Source organism: Pollachius pollachius, assembly GCF_949987615.1.
Source record: "Pollachius pollachius genome assembly, chromosome: 4".
Taxonomy (NCBI): domain Eukaryota; kingdom Metazoa; phylum Chordata; class Actinopteri; order Gadiformes; family Gadidae; genus Pollachius; species Pollachius pollachius.
In genome coordinates this window covers 13,767,175-13,786,094 of record NC_136937.1, presented here as the reverse complement: position 1 = coordinate 13,786,094, position 18,920 = coordinate 13,767,175, and the positions used below count along the sequence as shown (strand labels likewise).

General features: G+C 43.9%; 2 protein-coding genes across 3 annotated transcripts; both read right to left on the bottom strand.

The window, feature by feature from the left end:
* Positions 1 to 1,142: 1,142 nt before the first annotated feature.
* car15 (carbonic anhydrase 15) lies at positions 1,143 to 3,572 on the bottom strand (the record flags this gene model as incomplete). The annotated part of the gene is made up of 8 exons (XM_079734085.1): positions 1,143 to 1,361; positions 1,490 to 1,650; positions 1,737 to 1,803; positions 1,904 to 1,996; positions 2,084 to 2,229; positions 2,563 to 2,739; positions 3,286 to 3,318; positions 3,521 to 3,572. The coding sequence occupies 8 exons, from the start codon at positions 3,570 to 3,572 to the stop codon at positions 1,143 to 1,145; spliced, it is 948 nt and encodes a 315-aa protein (XP_079590211.1).
* A 1,533-nt stretch (positions 3,573 to 5,105) lies between these two features.
* Positions 5,106 to 18,307, bottom strand: dgcr2 (DiGeorge syndrome critical region gene 2). Of its 2 annotated transcripts, XM_079735940.1 has the most exons (11): positions 17,986 to 18,307; positions 15,035 to 15,067; positions 14,034 to 14,156; positions 11,715 to 11,801; positions 10,884 to 11,097; positions 10,199 to 10,275; positions 9,809 to 9,994; positions 9,331 to 9,534; positions 8,646 to 8,798; positions 8,073 to 8,309; positions 5,106 to 7,624 (listed from the first exon to the last, which is right to left on the bottom strand). In XM_079735940.1, exons 1-11 carry the CDS (start codon positions 18,065 to 18,067, stop codon positions 7,371 to 7,373), a joined length of 1,650 nt encoding a protein of 549 aa, XP_079592066.1. In that variant the 5' UTR covers positions 18,068 to 18,307; the 3' UTR covers positions 5,106 to 7,370. The 2 variants fall into 2 exon arrangements, with proteins under 2 accessions (XP_079592066.1, XP_079592067.1); XM_079735941.1 differs by lacking the exon at positions 15,035 to 15,067.
* Between the last annotated feature and the right edge of the window lie 613 nt (positions 18,308 to 18,920).

Here is an 18,920-nt window from a genome sequence, read left to right as displayed (position 1 = left end):
CATTTCAGACGTGGCAAAAATCAATGTTTTCATTAGCCTAGGCTAAGGTATGTGTACGTTAATTTGTTTTTCTTTTCTCTCAAAATGGTGGTGTATTTCCCAAAAAATATCCAATGATGCATTTTGATGCACAATCCCTTTAGCCAGGTGGTAGTTTATTTTTACAGTCTATGGATGTGAATATGTCCTTTAGGTCTGTAATATTAAAATGAAACAACTAAACTAAACAAGTATAAATGTTGGAAAACCAAATTTGAAGTTTTTATTATATTTTTATTTTCAATGGAAGAAAGGCTGTACATTGTCCATCTACTTAACACACGACAGTCACGTGAGTGACATCATCGTTAACAAACGCATCCAACTCAGACAATACACAAATCCCGTGACACAGTAGCTTCTCTATTTGTATTCTGCCTCGGCCACGAGTCGGTAACAGGAGGAGAATGGTGTGACTACGAGTAGAGGAAGCGGAGGGGGGCATTGCATTATACATCCTATGACAGCTAATGACACAAAGTCCACGCTCTGAAAGGTAACCACCAAGTAACCAACACGTATTCATCTTTCTGCAACTGAATGAATAGCTCAGTGGTCGTGTGTATAAAATAGTCACTTTGTGATTGAATATATTTAGACTTGTAGTGAGAACAAGAAGTCCCTTTATGTAATTTTTAGGACTGACATTTAAAATACATTTATAATATACATTATAATGAGCCATTATCATTGCTCGTGAGTCGTGATAAATGAATGCACTATTACAGTTCTCTTTACATCACAGTACTCTTCACAGCATTATACATAATCCTCTGTCTGTATGCCTTGATGGCTTCTTTACAAAGTCCAGGAGGCTCTGTTCAGTATCAGGGCCATTATATTCAAATCATTCAGCTAATTTGAAGCTGTAGGACTTAGAAATACTGACTGTTACTATTGCCTTCTAGGTCGTCCATTAAACGAAGCAGAGGGGAATACGTTGTAAATTCCAGACTCTTTACTTCTATCTTCTTCTTTTTTTACGAGCACCAAATAAAAAGTAAGGCTAACGCCATTTAGCTCTGTTGAGAACATACCATGTATTTACAACAATCAATCAAGACAAATAAAAAAAAATAAAACCCTAGCTGGTTGATCTAGAGTCAATGAATGCATCTGTTCAGTGAAGTTATTATAACTATAATAATTGAAAAAGAAGGATGGAAGAGGCCGCTAGCTTTGCTATTAAGTAGCTTAGCATCGAGGGATGCGTATACCGTGCGACTATAAGTTGGGTGCACGTGCCGAAAGTTGTTGTAGAGGGGCGTGGCATCATCTTCATCCTCCTCACTGGCATAGATCCCCGAAGTCAACTGCTCCAGCTGATTGGAAACAGAGTTGCTAACACGTTACAAACAACAATCCAAGAGCTAGTGAATGGCAGAGAAAAATGCATGCAATTGCTAATCCATCGGGGTACCACCATTGAGTTGAGATGTGGTGGACCTACCTGGGACCAGGAGATCTGGATGGGCACTTCAAAGAGAGTCCAAACAACTGCTTGAGAACATGGAGGAGTGGTCAGGCTACCATGGTAACGGTAATACTGGCTCATATGTTGTTGAGGCAAAAGACCAATCAGCGGAAAGGGTTTGATCGAAGTGGTTTGGCCTAAGAGAAGGATACAGACCCAAGTTCAGAAGACATCAAATGCTACGTGCAAAGAGGAGGGAGCACAAATTTGTTTTTTTTCTAACCTTTGTAAGCAACAGATGACAGCTTTTTGGCAATATGTCCAAATTGCTCATGGTCTGCATACGCCGTCTGATAAACAAAATATAAACCAGCACAATTACAGCAACAAAAAAGTTATAGCTTCCAATTCAATATATCACCTTTACAGGGTTAACGCATTTCAGCTCACGTCAACGAAGACTCCGAGAACCGCCAGGCCGGTGGGGTCTCCCAAGGCCACCGACACGTTGGGATGGGTGGACTTCATGTTGACGATGTGCATCTATAAAGCCAAACGAGCAAGCTGTCATTCGCCATGTCTCATAGGAGGACAGCGTCTCTCCACCGTGAGCGTTGTAGTGTGCCTTACCTCCATGGGGTATCTGTGTCCGTCCACCGTGTGTTCAGATCCGTTGCTGGAGGGGCTGCCCCAGTGGAAGTGCAGCTGAATGGTGTGGTACACCCCAGGAAGACCCCCTCCGCTCACAGACAGACCCCCGCCCACATCCAAAACAACTGGGGGCCGACGCATGTACACAAGATATACACACAGACACACAGACAAACACATGCACACACACACACGCACACACACACACATACACAGGCATGCACACAAAGGCATGCAAACACACAAGAAGCATGATATAAACATATACACACACAGAGACCCACACACATAGATGCATGCAAGCATGCACAGGCATGCACACACAGAAGCATGATATACACACAAATAAGCATGCACACACATGCAGAGAGACATGCACACACAACACATTATGCAAAAATCCCCAAAATACACAATTCAAGTCAATGGATTAGAGACTACATGGGAAAAGTACCTACCAGAGTGTCCATCGTTATTCAGCTTCCACTGACCCGGCTGGGCCACATCAAAGCCTTCTAGGAGGAATTCTCCCAGTGAGTAGCTCCTGGTCATCTGAGAGTCCAGGTTGATCGGAGAGTGATGCGTTTCCAGAAGCGGGTGACAAGAAGGGAACAGGTCTCCCCATGCGTAAGGATCTAACCACAAAACAGTCTTAAGAACAGCTCAGTCTAAACAACAGGACTGTCTTAATAACGGCTCTGTCTTAATAGCAGCTCAGTCTTAATAACGTCACAGGCTTAGTAACATGAGATGTTAACCAGAGAACTGTCTTAATAACAGCTCAGCCTTAATAGCAGCTCATTCTTAATAACATGAGGTCTTAACACAGAACTGTCTTAATAACAGCTCAGTCTTAATAGCAGCTCATTCTTAATAACATGAGGTCTTAACACAGACCTGTCTTAATAACAGCTCAGTCCAGACAACAGAACTGTCTAAATACCAGCTCAGTCCAGACAACAGTACTGTCTTAATAGCAGCTCAGTCTTAATAATAGTGCATTCTTAATAACGTGAGGTCTTATAGACAGAACATTCTTACTAACATTTCAGTCATATTAACAGCTCAGTCTTCGTTGCTGCCATAATTTGGATGTTGAATATAACAATAATATTATTTACATTCAGGACTTTTGAAGCTTGTTTTCTTGTGAATGAGTTCAACAGAAGAAAAAGACTCACCACAATGGCCTTCATCGTAACAATATTCCTCTACTATAAACAAGAAGGATTGAAGATTAAATTAGTTGATTGCCTTCTAGGTTCTGTCATCTGCAATGACAGAACTTTTTGATTTCTTCAGGAATCTGCATTTATGCGTAACAGAAACAATGACCAACATTGAATATTATTTTTACAGAACAAGAAGATGAATATGGTTTTTGGCATACCTGTGAAGATAAGGAATGGTTCTTACCCGAGTCGGAGTAGCCAATCAAAATAATAAGCATGGCTGTGGTCACAATCATCTTAAGTGTCCTTGGCTCATCAACCCTTGCACGTGTCACACTAGGAGGGTGTGGGAGCTCTGTCTAAGCACCTGTCTGTGAGCTCTGTCTAAACGCACAGCCTTAAATAGGAACCATTGGTAAAAAACGTTGAGGCTGGGATCCGTCTGATCAGTGGAGTGTGTCACTGACGGGCAAGTGGTCTCGTCTCTTCAACAGGCCCATTGATGCCAAGAATACGCAGTCCGTCTGTCCGTCCCCCCCTTACAGACACACACACACACACACCCCAACACTAACTCATTAAGGATTCCCACCCTGTGCAGCAGGCTATTCGAACAGAAATTAATCTCCCTTGATAAGTCAGAGGGTCAGCATCACAGTGTATTCAAATAAATCCCATCCAAACAAGGAAGGATTATTTGTGTATTCTTTTACTATTTGTGACTTGGGACATATTGGGGTTTCATGAATGGATATATGTTTTGATTGATTCAACTAGGTACTCCTCTGTACTCATTTTGTCCTTACTTTTTAAAAGAGAAATGGTGTTGGAAGTGGCATTCACTGTGATAATACAAATGGCTTTATCGTTTGCTTGTAAGATGTGTGTCATATGCTCAAGTAGTACATAAACGTCAAGCTTCTATCAACTTTCAGAAGAGGAATTTTGGCGTTCATGATGCAAGAGGGCCGCACACTAATGTAACTCAGGTGAGTTACATACGGTATGCTTGACGGACTACAGCACTACCTAAAGCACTACCATTTCATCACTGCAGCTATAGGTTAAGCTCAAAATATGTTTAATTCTTATAAGTATAAAAGAAGACATTTGTAAGTATGAGCGTCTCACTAATTAAACCCATCCACCCGTGGCTCAATGAAAGCCAGGATAGATTTCTCTTTAAATCAATCTGGCTTTTCTGGCGGGCGAGAAAGAGTGGTCAAGAATGTGGCACAAACATGATGACTGTGCAGAAACAGGGTGCTCCGGCCTGCTCATAAAACCTATCGATTCACTGGGGAACTTCCCCTCCACTAAATTAAAGTTGGCCTACATCTGCAATAATGCCCTGTTTAATTTGATAATTAATCTTCACTGTAAAATAACACTGGGACACAGGGCAGCGGCAGAGCCTGTTTACTGCCCGCCTCGGCGCCATGAATGAGTCGATTCTGTCAGAGAACGCACGCGGCACGCACAGAGCCTCGCCATTATTAATGAACTATTGTTCCCAGCGGGGGTAGCAGGGTTCCCTGGGTCATGAGTCAGAGTAAGGTATATCAGCCGGCTATAAATAACTTCAATCTGTGTATTGTTGTTGCTGGAAGTGATCGAACACGTCGGAGACCCCGAACAGAGTGGGGTTTCCCGCTCCCCAACTTTATCCCGGGGACATTTGGTTGCCGGCTGACCCAAGGACTTCCTCCATGGGTGGTGCACCTTGGAGCCACTAGATATGGCGAGAGGAGAGACGGGCACGCCAGGGCCTAATCGCCACAGTTTGAGGATTCCCAAGAGTCAATTTAAGTCACCGGCCACACAGCAAGTTGTCCTTCACGGTGCAATTTATTTGGCATTTGATTAGATGTACATCGACCTCAGGAAAAGTACATGACCAAGACCAATTCCCCCCCCCACCCTCCTCCACACCCTGCGAATTGAACACTTTGCCATTTAAAAGCTATAAAAGGAAGGACAGTTAGGATGTATCATTGGAAGAATCGTACATAACGCGTTTCAAATCAAATCAGGTACTTCTGACACCACCTTAGCCTATCACAGGAAAACAAATGAAAATAAAAGTAGTGTGAATGCCGTTTGTAGTTGTTTTTTGGGGGGGGATTGAACTGCACACAAACAATAAACCATGGGCAAACATCTTGATTCATGATTTAACCTAGATGACAGTTTTTCTTACAATGCTTTCAAAATAAAAATCCCCCAGCATGCCTTAAGATAATCACATGCTCCATATAGGTCAAAACATAAGCCCCCAAAAGACCCAATCGAAAACAATACACCTTCTCCTGTACACACATGCAACACCTTCCACAATTCATGGAGCTCACTGATAATCCTCTGTGGATTGTCGTTGCCAAAAACATATTTTAAATAAAGTTAAAAGACAAACAGAAGAGACTTAACAAGATGAGCATTGTACATACATTCAGAAATGAGAGCGTAACACCCAATAACAGGCACTCTTTTCTCTCTGTCTCTTAGGGGCCTCGGAAATACACGCACACAGAATGGCAAGCCATGTTTAGAAAGGCATAGCGTTGCTGGTGGTTATGTATTCTGTCTATTGCCAGGCCATGAAATCCCTGAATTTGGCTGCTGAATGACAAACCTCAGAGAGGCCATTTTGTTTTTGTGCTTTGTTTTTTGTATTAACGGGCCGGGCCTCACTGCCATTCGGCAACAAGAGTATAAAAACACAACTGCAAATCTTCGGGGGGGCCTAGAAAATATCAATCCACCTGTTAAATGAATGCTTTGTGATAAAACCGCATTAAAAGGGGCATTCAAATGTAAATCATGTCCGTTTTTTGAGCATTTTTTTCTTATTTTTGTTGAAATAAGCAGAAATAATATGACCAGGAGAGATAACATAGCCACCAATGCTTAACAGAAATACAACAAAATCAGGTACAATATTCAACATATACCCATGACCATTAGGCAGCCTAAGTAAACTTGCCAAAAAAACTAAGATGTACCGCTTAAAAAATAATACACATAAAAACCACATATAAATGAATTTAAACAAGACAATAATTGTTCTGTTTTTGGTGGTGGCTTAGACATCCTTTGTTCAGCAAAAAAAAAAGAGTAGTAGTAGTAGTATTGTAGTGACAGTATGAGTGCAAAGAATAATAAGCTATATTCCAAAAAAAGACTTCAACACATCAACTTCTTTTGATAAACATTGTGGACGCAGCTAAAGCCAACTGTACCCAGCTTCTCAAGAGGTACAAAAACATCCGCTTGCGACTACAAAACTCACTTATAACCCCACCCTGACTCCGAATGCACATATAAACCTGGATAACCGCTCGCCCTATGTGGATAGGAAATGCTTGTCTACTTCTCACCAGGTAGAGATCAGGGATGTTTAAATCAGTGGCGGGACACTAAAGGAGCAGGGGGCGATGTTCGGCCCGCAAGCCAAGACTCCAAACACGTCTACTTTCACAGCGTTGTGAGACAAAGAAGAGAGAAACACCAACAGGACCAGACTGTTTCTCCCTCATTCCTTCACCTTATGTCCGTTTCTAAAGAACAAACAGAAAATGAAGTCAACAGGCACAGAACTGAAAAGGGAAGGAGGGGGGGGGGGGGGCGGGACTTGATATTAACAGTTCTTAACATGGCGTCGAAATCTCGAGACTTGCAAAAGCTTTGTCTGATAGAAATTCAGGAGTCGAAGCTCGCACACAAAGCCACTGCAGCATCTTCTGGACTGCACAAGAAAAAAAGAAAGAAAAAAGTCTTCTTCGGATCCTCTTCTGGATGACCGGGTCCCAGTTAGAGAGGACCCACACACAGGCGGGTCCCCGCAAACCACCACGAATGAAAACTGTGACTGCATTACGACTCTCCTACACCTGAAATAATAGTTTGTTTTGTTCGAACTACTCCCACCGACTGTACAAACTCCGTTCTTCCATTCTATTTCATTTTTTTTTAGATCATCCTCGTTGCCGTTGACCCCTTGCCTAAATATTAGACCAGGCCAGTCCCCTTTCACACTGAGCCGGCTCGCTGGCTCCCCCTGCCGGCCAGTCCGGGTACGACCGCAGACGCCAGCCTCACACCACCGTGCTGAGGGACAAGCCGGCGCTGCCGCAGTCCACGGCCACGGTGGTGTGGGGGGGCGCGCGGCCGTCGGTGGGCGTGTCGGGCCCGACCAGGAGCGTGTTGCTGTCGATTGAGTCCTCCCGGTGTCCGGCGGGGGGGCCCAGGGCCTGCTGCAGGGGGGCCGGCGGCACCTGGGGGATGGCCACCTGCAGGCAGCGGGCCATGGTGTTAGGCTGCCGAGCCACCACGGGGACAGCGCTGCGCACTGGAGGAGGTGAGCGGCACAGGAGAAAGGGAAAAAAGAAGAGATGGAGATTAGGTCAAAAAATACAAGTACATATTTGTAAGTATGACGGTTCAACTAATTAAACCAAAAGCCAGGATGGATTCGTCTTTAAATCAATCTGGCGGGAGGAGGGAAAGAGCGGAGAGTAATTGGAAAGAGTGATGAGGTGTTTTTTTAAAAAAAACATCCAAATCAAGCTTCACAATTGTCCATTTCGTCCTGTAAACAGTATCTTCAATCCAAAGCGAATTAGTGATCATTTATTTGAGATGTCACAAGGAGCAGGTAAGGGTTTAGGCGGGGGCATCCTGCTCAAGGCTGCACACAGGTCAGGTCGACGGCGGTCTTCAGGGGGGGGGGGTCTGGAACCAAGAGCCTCAGAACCAATAGCCCCCTAGACTAAAGCTCACCCCGCCCCCATCCTTACCGAGCTCCATGTAGAGCAGGCTGTCGGGGCCGATGGAGGCCTCGTAGGGGGGCGGGGGATCATCCGGGTGGTGGAGGTCCGGGTACTTGTAGGCGGCGTAGGGGGGCGGGGGCTCCTGGAAATGGAAGGCGCCGCCCTCGCCGTCGTCGGACAGGTGCAGCGGCGTGAGCCCCGTGCCGAAGGCGTCCGGGCCGCAGTCGAAGCCGGGCACGCGGCGGCCCAGGTTGAAGTGGTGCACTGGGCGAGACGGGGAGAGACGCCACGGTCAGACATTCGACCTCGCCCACCACCCCGCAACATTTGCTGATCATTTTTGCTGCAACATTTGCTGATCGTTGTACTACGATTATTTTTTTAAACTTATTAATTAAAGTTCCTTAATTGTGTGTCGTTGCTCCCCTCTCTTTATTATTTACGTTTTGATATATCATCATAAAATAAGTAATAATAACTCAAAAAGTAGCTGAAAAGGTGAATCCATATTATGTAGTGCTCGGGGCGTACATGCAGTAAGCTTGACGAACACAAACTTATAGGCCACACTCCGGTACGCTGGGCCCTGAGCTTTCTTACGGTTTCCTCCGATGAGCGTCTCGATGCGCTCGCGGCGGCGCTGGCGGAGACGATGCACCATGAAGAGCAGCAGGGAGAGGATGAGGAAGGAGGAGATGCAACTGACGATGAGCCTCATGCCACTGGCCATGGAGTCAAACAGACTGCTGCCGTCTGGGACCGCAAGGCAGGAGGACAGTGTGAGGGACTGACGCATTTAACCCCGTGAACAGACACAGATGAACGATATTCTGAATCACAACTAGGATGTATTGTGCTCCAACATCGTATGCTTTGTCCCCGCTGTTGTTGTTGACTGGCAATTCGAAAGAACTGATCACCATCACATCAATTCATTGCAAAGTTTGTAAGGCCTTACAAAAAACACGAACAAACAAATACAATTGAATGTACAAAAAGACAGATACAGTAATAGAACCTAACGCAATACATATAAAAGAAAGAAAAAATGATAGAAATCTAAGCAGAATCTAATAAATACAAATGTCACAACATAATCTAGTATATAATAATGACACTTCATAATCAAAAGTCGGCTCTATAAAAATGTAATAGTCAAATCACCAAAGGTTGAGCCCTGACTCGTCCACCAGTAGTGAGGTGTGTGCAGTACCTGACCCGTCCACTAGTGGTCAGCATTGTGCAGTATACTTAGTGTACTACTTGGTGGCTACCCGGTCCGTACCTGGGTCTAGGCACGTGAACTTGCAGCACTCCTTGGGGTCCTTGCGGAAGTTCTGGCAGCTCTGCGGCCGCTCGCACAGCGCCGCCACGCACATCTCCGGCTCGCCGTCGTGACACGTGCAGCTCAGGCACGGGTCGTCGCCCTTTGGCGTGAAGTAGTAGCCCTCGTTCACCACGTTGTCCTTGATGTCCACGCACGTCTGCCCTGTGGCCGGGGGAAGGGCGGGACTCGTCAGATACTAACTTTGGAAAAATGGCAATTTATTTTCCTTGTAGTGTTAATATTTTCGTATCGTACATTTATATTGTAAGATGTGTTTAAAATATCAAATTGCTCTAGCTGAGAATTCATATGTTTTGGCTTTCCCTTCCTTGCACCAATTCCCAACATCCCCAGTATCCCTTTTGCATTGGGGTTCTGACAGGAAGCAGAACGCTACGTAATCCTCCCCGAGTCCCCAAATCGGAGCGCGACGTACTCCTCTTGCACAGGAAGGGGAACTTCTTGTAGCAGTTCTCGGCGTTCCAGCTGTGCAGGCCCCGCTCGTTCATGCTCTTGCTCTGGAAGCGCTGCAGCTGGCCACAGAACACGTTGTCCTGCTTGGTCGCGCCCTCCTGGGAGAAGCTGGGCAGGCTGTCGGGGGGCAGGAAGGCCTGCATCAGCCCTGGGGAGGGAAACACAGCCGCACCACCCGCGGTGATAAGCACAACTAGGGGGCAACAGGGAGCCAGTGGGCCGAGAGGAGAACAGTAGATGCTAAACGACACGTCTGCATAATGAATAGTATGAATAATGTAAATCTCAATCTTGGTCATTGTTGTTAAGGTCAGCCAGTCAGAGCCTGGTAGATTTTCTTTAAAATGTTTACCTTTATAGGCCACCTCCCAGTGCCCAACCAGGGAGTGGTTTTGAGTGGTGATAACATACTGGTAGCCGACCCAAAACCTTCGAAAGAAAAGTTAGATACACATCTTAATAAAACACTAATATATTAATTATTTGATTTAAAATATGCAGATGAGTTGTGGTTCACGTCGAACCACTAGATGGCGTATAGGGGTCAGTGAGGTGCCACTGGGGGGGGCTAATCCCTGGCCTGGGGTCTGTATATACATTCAGACCTACCCTGCCCCCTGCCCAGAGGGGTCGAGGTCTGGATATGCAATGCAGACCTAGGGCCAGAGGGGTCATCACTGTTTATGGTAGCTACCACCCACGTGGGAGGGGGGCTGGTAGCGACCATAAACAGGTTTCCCCTGGATGGCTCCCCTACAAGAAGCTGCTATGCACTAAACGTGACCTTACATCCTATAATCCATGTCACACATTCTTGTTTACACGTGATTCATGTTCAACGTCAACATGTCTTATGTTTGGTCTCAAATGGTAGCTACTGTTGTTGCCAGACAACAGTACTTTAAACTTTGAACCAATAACCGGTTCCTTATGAATCCAACTAACCACTTCCGCAAGTATTCAGACATAAACAGAAGTGAAACAAACACACGGGACTGCAAACTCAACCTTCATCAAATACATTTCTCAACACTCACTTGCACTGATCTCTGGTCTGCTCGCAGACCTTGTCGTCAAACTCCACGTCGATCTTAAGGATGAATTGCAGCTCCTCATCTGTGACGAAGGTGGCCAGCGAGCCGTTGACCTTCTGGCAGGTGTCCACGGCCTGCCAGTAGTTCTCCTTCCGCAGGAACACCTTGTAGCAACTGGCCGTCTTCTCGTAGTGGTGCCAGCCGCTCGGGCACTTCTCTGCAGAACAGATAGATGGATTGATAGATGAATACTTTATTGATCCCCAGGAGGAAATTCAAAGTCCCAGTTGCTTGAACATGTCACATACCGCATACATAAACAAGATCATAAAATAAAATAAAATATCCACAGGGATAATATGGACGATAAAAGATATTAAATATAAAAGATATGCTTTGGAGAATGTGTGACATGAAGGTGGTGCAATTAAGTATAAAAATAAAAAACGTGCATTGAGGGCTGAAATAAAACGTAGTATAAGAGGTTGAAGGCTTTAAATATGTGCTGCAGGCAAGATTCAAGAGGTATAATTGGAGTGGTGATTTGTTAGAAATGGATAAGCCATTCGTCTGCTATGAGTGAGGGGAATGAACTGGGATAATATCGGTTTCGAGTCGACTCAGCCTGTCTCTGCTCTAGGCTAATTTCTGACCCTTTAGGGCATCTCTCCCGTGACCGGAACAACGATTGGAACCGGTCCCTCACAGGTGTGTGGAATGCAACACTTGTTCTCTGCCCTCTTTCTCCTTCTTTACCGCTCTCGAATGGTCCCTACAGCAGCTCCACCAGGGTCCTGATGTGTGTGTGGGCGCCGGGCGGACGGTAACTCTTACTGTTGAAGCGCGCAGGCTGGGCGACACCCATCACATCCTCCACCTGGTCCACACTGCTGCCGAAGCCAAACCGCTCCTCCTTTATAGCTGGGGGAGAAGTTGACGTGTGTTAAAACAAGGCGTATATTGGGACAGGTTATTGCAATGGGATGTCCTCAAATCCAACCTGGGAGGTATGTTCTTGAGGAGATATTTTAACTCAATTGCTTCCGTACGGCATAACGAGCAGTTAAAAAGGTGCTATTTTATTTCATTTCATCAATAAAATCCCATCCTCCAACTGATATATTCTACAAATAACAAAAGCAGGCCATTCACTTTGTTTACAAGAATCTTTATCTCGCACTCCGAAAAACCCCCCCACTCACACCACTCAGCCAGCAGAGGTTCGCTAGTTCACGTCGCACACCCAGTCAGAGTGGACAGAACACTTGTTGGTGAGTTTTATGAAAGTCTTCCGCCTACTGACTGGGAGGGTCTCAATCTCTCTGTGCTGCTTTCACACTGCATCAAAATGTGTTGCTACTAAATGGTAAAAACTGTTTTTTAACCATATTATTAATATCATGCAACAGCTATATATCAATTAAATCACATAAATGTATTAATCTTTAATCCAGTGGACATTTACATTTAGGTCATTTTATGCTCTAAACGCTTTTATCCAAAGAGACAAATGCCCTTAACGCTTTAATCCAAAGCAAAACTTAATTTTATGTATAATATAAAATAACAATTACATTTGTCAGAAGCAAGAAACAACATTATTTCACTGTCGGAACAGTAAGGATGTTCATAGAAACACGTGCCAAGCACTTACAAATGCTGGTTAACCCATTCCTTGTAAACAACAAAGATAGCAAGGATAAGATACTACACAATCCTACGTACTATTTTTAGGCGCCAGGACGTACAACATACGATCCTTGTGTTTGAGGGGTGTTTTTGCGAGAATAAGGGAGGAGAAGGGGCAGTGGGGGTCTGGGGGGAGGCTATGCAGAGTCCAGATGACCTCTGAACAAGGGAGTCTTGAGTCCCTTGCTGATTTTGCTGTGGTTCTGACATCGGCAGGGAGCTCATTCCAGCAATCAAACTCAATACAAAATACTCTACCATATTCAAAGGACTCAACAGGGTTGTAGTACTGTGAAATAGATTAAATGAAACTGTATATTTACAATAAACTAGTCTAATAAAACATTGTTTTACCACGGCTCACTTGAGAAACGCTGAGGCAGTTTCAAGTCATCATGTAATGACAAATCCCTGCATGTGTTTTTTTTTATTACTGCACAATGACCAAAACACCATTACTACCAATAACATTCCTATGCTCCTATACTTCTAAAATGGCAGAGGTCTTGTTAATAGAATGATGGTTTGTTGGCCTTGTGTCCTGTGTTAGTCATCGCCCTCTGCATATTAATAATACTATGATCGAATGACACTTCGGTCCATCTGTTGTTCGTCTTTCAGTTGAAATGACAGCAGAGTGCCGAGAAAAAAAAACTGTCCGAGAGTACATGAACACATAGACAGAAGCTTCAGCCTGAAGCTTAGATACTGGGCTCAATCCTGGACTATTTCCTCGTTCAGACGATAATGCTGTGGCAGGCTGGGGTTTAAGACGGGGAAACAAACAAACAATGGGATTTCCGTCAACAGCTTAACACTGCTATCTATCCATCTATTTGGTGTCCCCACAAGCCAAAAATACCCTCCCACACAGAGACAGGCAGCTGGGGTCTGAATTATCTGTGCCTTTTGCTCCTTTCTGATTATGTGCCTGTCTGGTTATTTTAACCCCTGACCAACCATTTGAGGGATCTGGAATGTGGAGCTTTGCATCACCTATATCGACTATTTAGTGATCACCGAAAGTGAATACAGAGTCTGAGGAATTAAAGAAGCGGATTTTACAGGTAGAATGATAACAGCAGGGATTGAACCTAGAACCTTTGTATGCCGAGTCACCCTAGGCACTTGACTATCCTGCTCCTTATGATGGCAATAATCACAAGATCACAACAACATAGATAATTTTTACCTACATAGTCCTTCCAGAAGTACAAGCATGCAATAGTGCATAAATAAAATCAGGCAGTCGGCATCAGGATTTTTCTGCATTGAACCCTTGAGCATAATATTAATATTCTATAAAAATGGTCCATTCCCTTTCTTCTCTTTTCATTTTTCAGAGGCCAACATATTTAGCATCGAATTGACCTACTTTAAAAACAAAACATGCCTGTTGGAAGATAATTATTACGCAGAACATGATTCTGACGGTAAAATGGACGCATTCAGAAAATGACTCACGGTGACAGTCCAGCTCATCGCTCTTGTCGTCACAGGCGGTCCAGCCATCGCACTGCCAGTCCAGCGGGATGCATTGAGTCTTCCCACTGCGACAGGCAAACTGGCCCGGGTTGCAGCGATGCTCTGAAACACACACACACACACATACACACACGTTACAGACAATCGCCTGGTCTGAGGCAATATTAAAAACGTCAGCAAGTGCGTGTGTATGTCTAGTATGTTTTGTTTTTGTGTGGGATGTTGTTATGGATATTGGATAGTTGGTTGAATCCCATTCAAAGAAGTAGAGACACTAAACTCATGAATGAGTTTAGTGCAGCACACAATGTTATCCATTTCGAAAAAATATATTCATTATGTTGACGAATCGTGACTCGGGGATCAGAGGACTAGTGTTTTATTAATTAAACCAACCCTTGGTTGCCATGGCAACAGTAATGGTCATGACGTAGACATCCCTTATACCTATACAGCCCCTCTCTTGACCACATGTTAACGTATCCCTTTGTAACAGCGTGTTCATAATAAGTGGGCCAGCGGTTCGGCGCCATGGTGGGTTCACATGAGACATGTTACTGCAGCAGAGCCGCCCACGACAGGCTGGTAACATGGGATCAAACCACTGATCCAGCGTTCAGAGTCCAAATAAATGTATGTTACATATCATATCGCCATGAAGTTATTGTTTGTTTTGAAATCTGAAATGAATTCCTCGTTAGACCGTAACAGGGATTTATTTTCCCAGATGCTTGTCTCAAACATCGGGGAAAGATTAATTTCAGTTGCACAACTCCACACAATTAAACTCTTGCCTGATTCAAACCGCTATTATTCCGCACCGTTTTCGATAGTCACTTAATGGTGTTGACAAACAGCTAGCCTGTTGTGAAGAACAGGGAAGATGGACTTTTGCATATTCATATATTATAATTCATTTATTCAAATCAGGCAGCGAAGGCCCCCAACTTCTACTTTAGTATTACGTATGCACCGCTTACCTGCCAATAATCTGGCCACAGCAAGCTGCGGACCTGAAACAAACCAAAATTAAGTAAATTGAATGCCAACATCCTTTATTTAAATCTGTCCACCGTCAGCCGTGCTTATTTATACACTAATGATTCTGTATTGAAGCAAAAAGGCAAGTCTGGGTCCCCCACTGACTGTCTTGTTTTTATTTAACCGTGTGGAAACCCTGTTTTTTTTTTTTACCACCCCATTTAACAAAAGTGCCTGCCCTCAACACCCATGTCTTTGTTTGAGAATTCCTGCTTCGTCTGTGTTTTAAAAACAGCAAAAACTATTTAAGGGTAATGGTTGTTGTTTCAGCAGCCTGGTTGACCTAAACTATGCTAGCTTGCCTTGGATGCTCCGTCAATAACGCAGAACTATGACAACACTACCCACTTTATCTAGCGGTAAACGCCTAGTTGTTGTTGATCCATGAGGCTAATACAGTTTGACATGATCAAATTATGTTAAATTAGGCAAGGGGAGGTGTTTAACTTCATTGTGTTGCAAGAAATGGATTGTGAAAGGACTGATGGTCGGATAAGGCCTCATTTATAGGAGATGTCCAGTTGGAGTCCTGGAAACTAATTAGATGAATGATGGCCTTGTTTTTCAGCTTTGTAGATTGTACATTTTTTTACTTTGATATGAAAAGGTACATAACCCAACTGTGCATGTGCAAAGCTATACAACTAGGCCTTGACATTATGTGCTTTTGGGGAAAGTGATACATTATATGGGCAAAGTCACAATGTTATGTCATCAGAAAAAATTGCTTGTTTAGCAAGTTTTTAGCAGAGCCCGCAGAATCGCTCACTGCTAAAGCTGATTATTAAAAGGTGATTGAGTTATTTAACTCCTTAGTCATTTTCAGGTTAACTGACAGCCAACTTCCATGTTTGTTTTGTAGTTGTTTGTGAATATATGATACACAACATGTCGAATGGAAACAGGAAAAAACCTCTGAAACACAGCGAAATGCTTCCAGCCGTCCCACAGGGAATTATACATTCATTATTATATACATAACATTAATATACATGTCTTTTTGAATTTTTCCGTCCTCCAGACCACTACCTCTAAACTACAGTGAACGCATCAAATATCCTCAATAAAAAATGTGTTTGCCAATGTTCTGAATTAGATCAATACATGCATCCAAAGTTGACAACGGTTATGTTGGGCACTATGTTACAATGTTTGGATATATGGCTAATAGTTTCCAAGACCCCAAGGATATTGATCAAAGCCTTGCGGAATGGACTCATGAAGTATGCAACAGCATCCATCAGTTAATTCAGGCAGAAAGAGAGACCAATGTTTTTCAATATATCTACCTCCCATCGCACCTTGATCATAAATCATCTGCTGATGACTACAACAGCTCAAAAACGGCATTGGTAAGGTAGCTGTTCTTGCTGGTGAACCATGTCTGTCCATCAAGTTTTATTGTGTTCATACTTTTCAAAAACAGAAGAGCAGCCATGGCGACAACAAGACAAGGCCTCTAGCTATTCCGGTGTTGTCTGAATCTCCTTCCATGGTCGCAAAGCATCTCCATGTTGTACAAAATAAAGATGTGTTGTAATTATATTGCTACATACCCTTCATGCTGACTAACAATTTTCTATTTTGTTGAACCCAATGGCTACACGAATTGAAACTGAAGAACAAGGACATTGGGGGCCTGTGTTTTGACCTGACCTACTGTGGTGCATCCCCTTCAACTTTGCTAGGGGACATGATATAACATATGACTTTGTTATAAACCAAACAAGTTGGCATATCAATCCAATGTCAAAGTTAGTGGCCTTTGGTCTCGATCGTTTTTGGTTATGTTCAACGGTAAATACCAAATATAACTTCCAAATTGATAGAATCCGATGGATGCCTTCTGAACGAGTAAAATACTCTCCTAAATACCATATTTTCACACTGGGGTCCAGTGAGTCAGGTTATCATCCAATCACCATTATTTATCTCCAGGCCTACACTGAGGGATTAATGGCTTAAAATAGGACGGATGAAACGACAAGGAAAACAATCATTAGTTCTGGCCCTTAACATTTGTTTCCCGCAGGGCAATAAAGAGAGATTGTAAAGTACGACACACAGCTATAACAGCATGCAGAGGTCAGCCAGATACCATCCATCAGCTCCCCACCTCTGGGTGATCCCCGGGTATTGGGGCTTAACCGTCCATATGATTATTGAACTGAAGGTCCTGCCCTAAACATGTGTTTTAAATAGGAAGATAAACCCATGAACATGCAAAAGCAGTTAGATCGCTTGGAACTCCATGGGACGGAGATGGTTTCCTGTGTCATCAAATCAGTAACCCCTCCTTGGGTTTTGAAATATGTGCACTGTGAAACTATGAGATTGTTTGACTATCAAGTACTTTAAAAGACACAGGAGATTTTGGATTGGTAAACTGATGCTACTTTGCCCAAATAAACACTACTACACTACTGCACTACTGCATTCAAGACACAACATGTAGTCCTTTTAAGGACAGCTGGAGCTTCTTGCGTTTATGCTGATTTGCTTTCGAGCTAAAGGAATAACATCACTTGCTTATCTTTCTAGATGTCCTTTTTTAAGCATGATATGGTTGTGCAATCTGTCTTTCTCCCGAGGCTTTACATGTTAAACATCTAGATAATACCTAATATTTCCATCAGCAATTTTTTTTATTCTCTGACAACTGATATTATCATGCAGACATAGCTGTATGATGCAGGGTAATACACAGCTCATATACGCGCGCCCTGCTCTGCAGACGCACGCCGCGGCATGAGGAGAACCTCGAGTCCGCTGCTCTCCGGAGGAGGCCTCGCTCCTCATGCACACCGCTGAGCAGCAATTCAGTTTCCCTTTTCGTGCATGTTGACGTCAAGCACTTGAAAGCCAACGTGTGAGTTAGGCGTTAAATTACCTGTCTTTGGTGGATCCGTTTGCACGAGGGCGAAGAGAAGAGAGAAGAAGACGAAACAGCTGCTGTCAGCCTTCGGCAACATTTATCCTCCATTCATAGTAGCTCGTCTACTCAGAAATAAAACACCCGAGAGATCCGCACCGCGGCCGCCCCCCTTCAACCTGTTAGCACCCTAATAATAAAACTACTAATGACCGTGTATCCATTTGAGTTCCGTTAAAGCAGCAATGCGATGAATTCGGGTCTTCCTGCAATACGCTCAACAGACACTCGTAGATTAAAGTTAATCTACATAGCCTGCTGTGTCTAGCAAGCTGGTGTACGCCTACCGTCCTCCCTACTGAACCAAGATGGCGGCGTCCTCCCATCACAACAACCCTATGTTGAGGAGCCCAACCAACGCGCAGAGGAGCGAGTCATCTGGGGGAGGCCTGGGCGTAGCTCATCACACACAATCGTTGTTATTCATATTCAGAGAGGGAATGCATTTCCATTGAGGATATGGTGTATGAGCGTTACATAAAATCTTGGTACGTCGGCCTTGGGCTTACTCCTACGAGTGAGTCATGTAAAACAATTAGCTGGCCATTTTCAATAGGATTTGTGCTGAGGCACGTAGAAATCCCATAGAAGCACATTAAAGACACATTAAGAGATAAATCTCTGCCTGAAACGAGCGGTTCTAATATTGGGTCTTAAACCATATAAATGTTTTCCTGGGTTCCAGGGGTACAACAGTATTTCATGCATGCCATTCTACACACATGAGCATGACCCCCCTGAATCGTTATAACAATTGGCTGAAGAGGCCTTATATAATGGTAAATGCACAGTATTTGAAGTCTGATTGATTGTAAAGCAAAGCATTTACAACTAATTTAACGTTTGTGGATAAAGGTGCTCTAATATGCACTCATACATTTTTCCTAAAATAC

Bases quoted from the DNA above. Each gene is read 5' to 3' on its own strand.
- dgcr2 (XM_079735940.1), bottom strand. From the start codon at position 18,067: ATGTTGCCGAAGGCTGACAGCAGCTGTTTCGTCTTCTTCTCTCTTCTC. The intron at 14,157-15,034 runs GTAAGCGGTGCA...TGTGTGTTTCAG, and splicing joins TGTGGCCAGATTATTGGCAG to AGCATCGCTGCAACCCGGGC. The intron at 10,276-10,883 runs GTGAGTGTTGAG...TTTCTTTCGAAG, and splicing joins CAGACCAGAGATCAGTGCAA to GTTTTGGGTCGGCTACCAGT.